Raw genomic sequence first — 10351 nt, forward strand, 5'->3', positions numbered from 1 at the left:
TGTTAATTGAGAGGGGTATAGGAGACACAAGGGCTGGGGGGGTCCTCTGCTCTCAAGTCTGCCATAGGGTCAATTTCTGTGAAATGGTCTTGGTTGTAGACATGGCTCTTCACCCTGGACAGTTGTGAGATAATCGCTTTTTCCAGGACCAGGAGATAGCTAAGCCCATCCAACAGCCTCTGCTCAGCAAAACCCTGCATCCCACTGCAGCTGCTACCCAAATCAAAGGTTGAGCAGTGCTAAGAAAGCTGTTGAGGTATGTCTACAAGAAGCAGTGCTATCCTCGTACTCCAGTAATAGTGCCCATGAAGCAGGAATAAATAAAAAAAAAAGAGCTAGAAATCATCTGTTTGAATCATAGATCCCTCTCTCAGGTTTCACTTCAGGGACATAGTGCCCATGAAGCAGGAATAAATAAAAAAAAAAGAGCTAGAAATCATCTGTTTGAATCATAGATCCCTCTCTCAGGTTTCACTTCAGGGACAATGAAGCTCCAAAAGCAAGGCACCCCTTCAGGATTTTACAAAGCTGACTTCAGCTGTCAAAGGATTCTTGCACAGCAACACCAAGAAAGCTTTTGCCTCTAATAAAAAATTCACTGCAAATGAGCAATCATTAGTCAGCTGCATTTTCATATAATTACTGGCAGTGAAAAAGCAAGCATGCAGGTTGCTGTAAAATGAGGTTTAACTACTTCCACCCAAACAAAACAGAAGCCATTCACATAAGCTTTAGTAGAGGAGAGGGAAATCCTCAGTGCTCTCCCCTCCCCTTCTCTCTATGACTGATTACAATCTGCTTTTTTCTTTAAAGCACATTTATTGTGGGAGTGTGCTTTGATAGAGTTTCAAGTAATTTAAACTTTGGCTGCATGGATACGGATCATTTAAAAACCGATCTTCAAGTGTTTCTATGTGTTAATAACATTTCTGGTTGAGAATTAAAACCGTTGATTATAGGACCAATGTATCAGCTGAAATATTCAACCCATGCCAGGAATTATCTAGGATGAATAGTACGAAGCAGGCCAGCCTGAGAATAATCCCTGTACTACCAGTTTTGGTGCAACACTCTTATTTTGAAGTGGAGAGATTTGGGTTGGGAGGTTTCTTTACGGGTCATCATCATTCTCCAAACCACAGAACTGCTGAAAACAGACTCCATCCTGGTTCAAATCAAACCCAAATTCAAATGGTCTTTTCTTATTGGACCAGGATTCATCTGTCCTGCCTCACGTTCACAAAGCACGTTATTACTCCGCATGCACTTCAACATGATCTCACTACCTATTATCTCACTACCTTTATTATTATCCAAGATGAATTACAGAAGGAGAATCTGGCCTTAAATAGGAGACAGTAAATTAGGAGGTGCCACTTGTTCAGATCCATCTGTTCTCAAATTGAGGTACAAGATGCACAGTTCTCTAGGACTTTGAAAGGTGCAGGTGCCAGCCTGATCCATTCTGGTATCTCTCTTCATCAGCCAAAGAGTCTCCCATCACTGAAAAGACATCGTTCTTCACTGCACTTCTATAACCTCCTTGAAAACCATATACGGGCTTGATAAGCGGTAGGGACAAGTCAAAAGAAAATAAACAGAACAAAGACCAGTTTAATTAATAGCAAATGGTAAAATTTTTGAAGTAAATGCTTACAATGTTAACTTGTAAGTACATGCTAAGCCTTCTCACCTCACAGGTCTTGCAAGACCTTGTTAGCAGCACAAAAAATACCAGCTAAATGATCCTAATAGAGCAAACTCCCACAGCACCTCAGCCAGTCAGTAAGAACATTGTTCACCACTGAAGTTTAGTTAAATATGCACAATTTTATTTATTGAAGAGATTAGGACAAAAACATTAAACCAAATACATGACAAAGCACCAGAGGCAGTAAAACCCCACCATGCACATCACCAATCTTTCCTCCTATAAGGTACTTATAAAATAAAAAAAGTCCTTCTTGACACAGCACCATCTTCAGAGTGTAAAAACATTACTCCTTTATATTCTTAGTTACCAAAATAGAACCAAGGCAGGTCAGCTGCAGCTAGCTTTGTCTCTTGATAAAGAACTGTGAAACATCCTCTTGAGAGTGGGACCATAACTTTCCTGCAAGGCAGGCAAATAGCATCCATACGTCAAATGCCAAGTAGCTGTACGCACATGCCACATACTATAATTAAGCACAAATTCAAGTAACATTTACATACTACAGAGTCCACATGTACCTACCCAAAAAACATGACCACTTCACAAAACGTATACAGGCAGTAATATCGGAACAACTGAGGTACTGGAAACACAAATATTTATGCCAAGAGATTTCAATATCATACAGCAATATAAAAGCAGTAATAAAAACATTTGCCAGTCTAAATCAAATAAAGCTATCTAGAAAAAGAAGCTAAATAAAAAGTTATTTAGGGACAGAAATACCTGAACAGAAAAGAAGTGTGTTAACTACAGCATGTAACATGTCATCCCAAGTCAACCCGTAATTGAAGTACTGGCTTAATACATCACTACTGTGACATTTTCTTCAATAAATAGAGTAAGTCTTGACAATACAAAAGGTGCATATTACCGTGTATGTTTCAAGAGGAATATCTGTAATATAAATGTTCAGCTTATTAATACCCTCTTATTTCTTATTCTGGACATAAACAAAAATCAAACCCAAACAATTCTTTTCCCAAGTTGAGAGGAATTCAAAGAAAAAAACCCACAATACTCTTCTTCGGTAATAGAGCCCTCTATTTACATGTGGGCCAGTCAGTTAAAGAAGAGATCAGTTTTCAAATAAAGACATGATTAAGGGCTCTCTGCCCTCTCTAGTCATATGTGCAGCATGGCAGATATGGAAGCCAGTATATTTTATCTTTAAAAAAAATTTATACAGTTTTTTTCCCCCCCTACTATAGCAGTAATGCATCTGGAAGTTAGAGTTATAATAGCTTCCTGCAACAAACCATTTGACACAAAACAGAACAGCTTGTTAAATGACAGTTACTTCCCCTTAAGGGAACAAAGCATTAAAATGTCATTTCCTGACAAGAATATTAAGTAGTTTATTTAGAAGAAATGAGTTGAAAATAGCTATCAAGAGACATGAACTGAAATTTTGTTTGTTTTTAGCACCCACTTTTCATGTCCATCTTTGTGCACCTAATTTTTTTTCTTAAATTAATTCCATTAATTATTAGACACCAGATTAAAAAAAATGTTAGCCAATTGTTCTTTCCCTGAATAATGGTTGAAGTTAAATATCTAACAGTGCGATGCCAAGATGTGAGCTGAGGCAAAAAAGTTTTTTTGTTGTGAGTTACCACTATTTTTAATGGAACAGAAACAGGAGTGATACAGCTGCACCAGAATTGGCATGTGCAGTCTCCTTGGCTCCAAAAAGGTGAGAAGCTACAATTGCTCCATGCTGCCTTTTCTCCTCCAAATCAATCTAACCTGATAGCAAGCTACAGCTGCACCAGAATTGGCATGTGCAGTCTCCTTGGCTCCAAAAAGGTGAGAAGCTACAATTGCTCCATGCTGCCTTTTCTCCTCCAAATCAATCTACCCTGATAGCAAGCTCCCCCCGCCCCGCCCCCCAATCTGTCCCCATGCTACATTTGTTATATTAGCTCCTTGTGGAGGTTCCTTCTCAATCTGAGGACCTCTGAGTGTCTTTTGCTACCAAGCTAGGCTGATGCTGGATGTAATTTAACACGGTCAGGAAGGGCTCCTTCATGTGTCCATCTCCAGGTTGTGTACCTTCTGAACACCAGTCTTTGTGCTCAGTTAAAGAATGGGTCCAAGTCTTCTTCCATGTTGACATCAGGCACCAGCTGATCTGATACTTCCTTAGCACCATATCCTGAATTCGATACATTAAAATCTGTAGAAAACCATGGATGGTCCAGTATTTCCTGTGAAGTCAGCCTTTCCGATGGCTCCCGACGCAGTATGCTACGTATGAGGCATTTTGCCTTGGGGGATAAAGTCTCTGGAATGTTAAACTGCCCACGACGGATCTTGCTGAAGAGGGAACTAGGCTCAATGTCATGGAAAGGATAGCGTCCAACTAGCATCGTATAAAGCATGACACCTAGACTCCATACGTCCGCTGCTTTGCCAGAGTAGCTGCCATTTGTGTTCAAGATCTCTGGACTCACATAAGCTGGGCATCCATGCTTATCAGAAAGAGAGTCATCGTTTCCTCTTAAAATGTAAGCATCTTCTAGGCTTTCCAATTTCACTCTAGTCCTGTGGGCAAAACAAAACAAAACCAAACCATTAAGGTAAGCAAACATCAAAACGCAAATTCCTGTCTGTTACAGTTACATGGTAACAGTAGTACTCTAAAAAAACTTAACCACTGCAGAAGTGCATCAGCTTAAAATACCACTTGCAATACTTGTTACAGATAACTAATACTCTTCTATGCTGGTTAGAAATATTAAAGACATATTGGGAATATTGCCACACACATAGCTATAAGATTTCAAATACAGTTATGTCCAGTAAACTCACTGATCTTTTTAGACCTTACTAATAATTGTTATGTGTTTGGTAAATTTTACATAGACATGATTTCCAAAAGGAGACATAAACCTCAAGGTTTTATCTGCGATAGCTGCGCTCTAACATACCTGTGTAAGACTCATGCCCAAATACAAGCCTAGCCCTAATAGACAAAGTTATTTTGACACCTTCGCACTAGTGAGCAGTTACTTGCACCTATAATTCCACAAGATTCAATAGGACTAAAATGGTCACTCTGACCTTAAATGATCCTTCTCACCAACCAACATTTTTCTTTATCCCAGCAGTAAGGAAGAGGAATTTTAACAGATTCAGTCTTCCTAAACAGACCTTTGGGCAAAAGGAGATCAGGTAAGATGAACACCAAGATTAACAGCAAACTTATCTACCCAAGCAAACCAGAAGAGCTCTTCACATTGGCAAGAACAGAGAAGCTAGTAAAGGGCTTGCAGAGAGGTGACAGGGATGTCTTAGCTAGACTGCAAACTCCTCCTGCAAATCACTGTGAATTCGTCATTGTGCTGCAGTAATTATCTCTGAAAGAGAATTTTCTTCCCTTATGGATATCACATAGAAGCAGAAAATGTGATGCTGAGTTGCTTGTCATAGGACTAGATGAACATAACCTTTCTTTCCTTTTAATTCTCACCACTAGCGTCTGTAATTATATTTAAGAATCTATCCCTATTGAAGGCGTCCAAAAGGATTAACAGTTACCCTTTAGACTATTTGCCTGCAATGGCTGATTTTGAGAACAGAATCACTGCAACACAGCAGAACTTGTCCAGTGCATCTGGATGGAAGAGTGACCCAGCAGTAGTGTTGGCTTTCTTTTCAACAACTGAGGATCATAAGTCAGCTTTGGGTATTACTGTCCTCATCCCTCAGCCTCACTGGTCTATACAATCACTCTTAGCCCTGCGTCATGGACATGTTCCCATACCACAGACATTCACAGGCAGGGCCTGAACTTCATCCCAGAAAGCAGAACTTGCAGCCCTTGACTGAAGCACATCATTTAACAGGCACTAAAACGGACAAGGAGAGCCCTGTTTCTTAAATGTTTACTGAAGACAACATTGCTCAGGCTTGAGTTGCAAAAGACAGCTGGGCCAGCTTTGGCTCAGACTTGGTTCCAGGGCAGCTCAGTGCTATCTTCTTTGAACCAACAGAAGAGCATTTTACTCCGCGGAGTATTCCAGAGGCAACTGTGCCATAAACTCTCATAATGACACTTGGACCTTTTCAACAGCTAGAGACGTTTACTAGCAGAGGTGAAAGCCCCTTTGGCAACGTTCCTCGAATCAGGAAGTCATAAATACAGAGTTCAGAATACCTGGCTCCCAAGCACAGTGTGCCAAGGCAGCTCCTTCTCTCCTTAAACAGACAAGCGTTTTCTCCTCCAGCGCGGATGTTAATGGGGTTTGCGCAACACACCTGCTTCCTGATTCATTCCCCATTGCCAGGCTAAGGGCACTGCTCCTGGCAGTGGACTAGCCCCTCATTAGCACCCAAACAATACTTTACAGCAGCAATACCTCACACAGGAAGCTAGCTGCATGGAGAAGCTTAACTACAATTATCAAGACCACAGCAATTCCCCTCTGCACACAGCTCAAAGGGTCCAAAACAGGAGAGTAACTAGAGAAGAGTCCTTTCACAATGCTCAGCTTCGACGAGGTCCTGCACCTGCACAGCATAGGAAGAGCAGGGAGGAGAAATGCCCAGAGGAAAAAAAAAATATCAAAAACCAAAACAAAACAACAAACCACACTCCAAGGAGGGCAGAGAACAGAGAGGAGGAAATGAAAGGGAAGGCAGGGACATGAGTTGTGGTTCCATTTGCATTGCCCACCTCAGTTTTTCCATAGAAAAGTATGTGTAGCAATAAAACAGTGAGGCCAGCTACTCAAACATGCATTAAGTCACTGAACTGCCAGACAGGAAAGCATCAACTCACTCCTGCTAACTAACAGAAGCAGAACACACACACACACAGGGAGTGGGGCAGTGCATGCTATTTAAAAACAACTCGCAGGAGGGAAACTCACCCCCCTCACACATGCACTCTCCTGCCATCCCAGTGTCAACAGCACAGGGTAACACTGCTTACTCTCCCATCCTATTTTACATTTCCGAGAGTTGCCAAAGAATGTAGAGAAACAGTTCAGTGAGAAGCTTTTATATTACAGAAAATTATTGGAATTCCTTAACCTTTTATTTTCTACAATGTATTCAGTAGAAAACCACAAAGTGCAGACTGCAAGGTGTGTCAGAAAAAAAAAAAAGAAAAAAATTATCCCTTTTCTCCAACAGAAGAAGTAATTTCTTGATAATAAAACAGAAGCAGCATACAAAAGCTTTATACCTATCTTGGTTTTCTTGCAAGGTGCTGCAGCCTGAAGCCCTCTGCGCATGCTACAGTGAGTTTTGTTTAAGCAAGCAAATGGAACAACAGCTGGCTCTTATCTGCCTGCTCCTCTACAAGCAGCGGCCAAATGAAGCAAACATTCAAACCAGGTTTTTCATCCTGCTGGGTTGACAGGCTTTGAGGAAACAAAAGGTCCCAAATTAAATAAAACCACAACCTTCAGTTCTCCTCCTGCCTCCTTGCTAGCCCCCAAACGCTCAACCAGAAACACCCTCGTTTATAAGGTAACAGTGAAGAAATGTCTTCTCTGCAATGAGGACTGCCTTGTTGCTCCAGAGCACGGTTGGCCCTGGACATGCCACAAATGTGTACACAGGTACACATTTCTCTCACAAACTGCAGGGGCTACTTCTCTTGAGCATGTACTGCCAGGTACACGGCCTCAGTGTAGACTTAACCCACCTCCCAATTATCACCAGAACCAACATGGTGTTCCCGTTTTCTTTTGTAAGGTTGAGTGCCTTTGCAGAAGGTGATAATGCAGGTTTTCCATTCTTACAGCAATAGGAGAGCAGGAGCAAGGCAAGAGCTTGCCGGCCTGGCATCTCGCCCTCTTGGCACAGCCAATACACAGAAGCACTCATAAGCTTTTGCTGCCAAGGGCCTGTACCTCTGCCAGTACCCCTCACTGCAAGCCAGCACCAGGGCTGGGGAGACCCACTCCAGCCTGTTTTCACCAGTGACAAATGAATTCACATACCTTAGGCTCACATACAGAACACAGTCTGCTATCGTACTACAATTGGGAATACACAGGTGTGAACCGCAAGTCTCACTCCCCTTTTAACAGTCATTTCATGCTTTTTCAGGCAATCAAAAAGGAGCAGTCTAGCTCAGGAGCTGCTATTTCCCAGAGCACAGCACCCCGTCTCTGCAAGAAAAGGCTTCCAGCTCTGGCTGGCCTTCCCTTCCTCTACATTTCAAGCATTGCCTAAAGACTCTGCTTTCTTCAAGTCAGGGAGGTTTTTGGGGGGGGAGGGGGTGTGTGGAGTGGACTGGAACAGGAAAGAGGGGAGTCTAAATACACAGAAATGCAGAGACATGCTGAAAGAGAAGCAATCTCTTTCTCCCACACACACTCTCTCAGAGGAAGCAGTGAGATCAACCATCCAGGAAAAAGAATAAAAGCCAACAATAACAAAAAGACCCTCAACATTGCAAGTAGTTTCTGAGAATACAGAACCTCCACAACAAAGGCTGGAGAGGGCATCCAGTTGTAGAGTGACTGCACAATCCTAAATTCAACACTTGGCAGGCAACGGACAGATTCAAAATCAAACACTGAGATGTGAAATCACAATCAGCTTTGAAGCGTCTCCCATCACAGAGCAGGAAAAAGACAAACAAAAATAATTCTTTGTTTTAAAAAAGTCACATTTCTAAAACAGTCTAATTCTCTAAATAATTAACTTGCATCAGTCAACTGAAAGACCCCCCCAAGAGAAAACAAGTTTTCCAAAAGCATCAGCATTGAGTTTGACCATTCAAATGGTTGTAACAAAAATTAGTCCCTGAAGTTCAAATTGTAAGCCATTGCCAAAGCCGGATGAGAATCACTTTGTACACATACTGTAAGGCAACAAAGACTTTTGTCAAGGCTTACGTAATTACAGTACATAATTTCAAGTTTTAATGCAGACCCTGAATAAGTACTTGGAAAAAGAGCATTATGCATCTATCAGATCATTGATAAAACACTGCATTACTCTAATGCATTAAAAAAAATACAACCCTGAATCACGGCTCTTTAAAAAGGGGAAGCTATTCTGCCTATGAATGCCTTCCCATTACTGGTGAATGAAACCACAGAAGTGCAATCAGAGGGCAGCAGCAGCACTCAGACGGGAAATGCGTCTTTGTCCCCATAGAAACCGTCAGGGAAACCCATGAAAAACAATACCACTCTGAATTTCTTATCAATATGCCATTCATTACTTGACTGCATTCAGACTTTGCTCTTCAGTAATGCAACAAAACCTAATCAATTAAACGTCTTCCAAAAGATTCTTCAATGCAACCTCCTGAGTTAGCACCCACCTCTGGCAGATGGCTTTGTTGCACATCTTACAATTTTTTCAGAGTGATTCGCATTATTTCTCCCTGCAGAACTTAGGGGCTACAGGTAAAATGCTATCCTGCCTTTTGACACTGAAGCCAGGGCTGTAAGAACTCAGTTTTCACACTTGCTCTTTCCAAAAGCAAACACAATTTCCATACCAAAATCAGTGGAATTGTTCAGAGGGCTCTATGCTCGTAAGACAGGAGAAAAAAAAAACCTAGAACATTTAAAGCAAAAATACTGACTGAAAGTCTGAGTGTTTGAGAAGAAAATATCTCCACTGCAGTGAATAAACTGTCAGTAGTAAAGGAGCCCATGCCTGAATCAATGAAAGCAGTTACCCCTTAGTCTGTTCCTGAACCCATCTATAAAGGAAATAGCACCTGAACCACAGCTGAGCCATCGTTACCATTTTGGAAACACTAACTGCAGATCAGACCCACAATTTTACTACAGCATCATACTCCAGACGACAACCAGACCAGCTGCTTTTGGAGGATATGGAAGGAACCATCCTGCTACGGACACTTACAGATACTATATAAAAGTCTCATGTCTCCAGAAATCAGAAAACAGCCATGTTTGGATATGAGTTGCCATTTTATTAATATGACTGCAGGTAAACATAAAATGGCAACTTCTAAAGGGAAGACATGCCTCACAATATGTCCCCCTACACATAAAAAAAATATTAAGGTACCCAGGCAATGCTATCTCATATTTCAACAGTACTCTGACTGAGGCCAGGAAAGCCTTTCCCTAGGTAGAAGCACTCAAGCCATCAACTGCCCAGTAGATCAGGGATTGCTCCTATGTGGCCAATAATTTACAGGTCTTTTAATCAAGGTCAGTTGCTAGCACCCCATCACAAAGTCAGGATGAGCAAGAATGCAATGATGCCATTAGAGTCACAAGGATGGAAAAAAAAATAAAAGGGAAGCTCAACACTGGAAGCGGTTAGCTTTTGCTAATCGATTTCTTTAACTAAGGGAATCTCTCTTAAATAACGCAGAAGGAGGCTGCTGTCACAGAAACACTGAGACGGGGAAGGTGGCTAGCAGCTCGGTACAAAGACTCGTTTTGAACTCAGAACTACCCGATTTCCTACGGAGCAGCAAAGCACACTGGCATCAGAGGGGAAATGTTATGCCATCAATTTAAATCCCGCTCCTTTCACCACAAGATCCCTTCCAGCGCATTAACAGCACATAGTCTCGAAGTTCACCACAGAGCATCCTACACAACTTCAGAGAACACCAAAAAAAAAAAAAAAAAAAAAAAAAAAAAAAACAAACCCTCCACAAAGGCTGTAAGAAGAAAT

General features: G+C 41.5%; 1 protein-coding gene across 1 annotated transcript in view; it reads right to left on the minus strand.

Moving 5' to 3' along the window:
• Positions 1 to 1810: 1810 nt before the first annotated feature.
• TRIB2 (tribbles pseudokinase 2) overlaps positions 1811 to 10351 on the minus strand; it is a 20461-nt gene continuing 11920 nt past the window's right edge. The window contains exons 3-4 of the mRNA XM_010137092.1: positions 3552 to 4261; positions 1811 to 3438 (exon numbers count right to left, since the gene is read on the minus strand). Coding sequence (XP_010135394.1) covers positions 3793 to 4261 — 469 coding nt within the window. The 3' untranslated portion in view covers positions 1811 to 3438; positions 3552 to 3792. The remainder of the gene's footprint in view (positions 3439 to 3551; positions 4262 to 10351) is intronic.

The sequence above is a fragment of the Buceros rhinoceros genome, unplaced genomic scaffold, assembly GCF_000710305.1.
Source record: "Buceros rhinoceros silvestris isolate BGI_N320 unplaced genomic scaffold, ASM71030v1 scaffold6255, whole genome shotgun sequence".
Lineage (NCBI taxonomy): Eukaryota > Metazoa > Chordata > Aves > Bucerotiformes > Bucerotidae > Buceros > Buceros rhinoceros.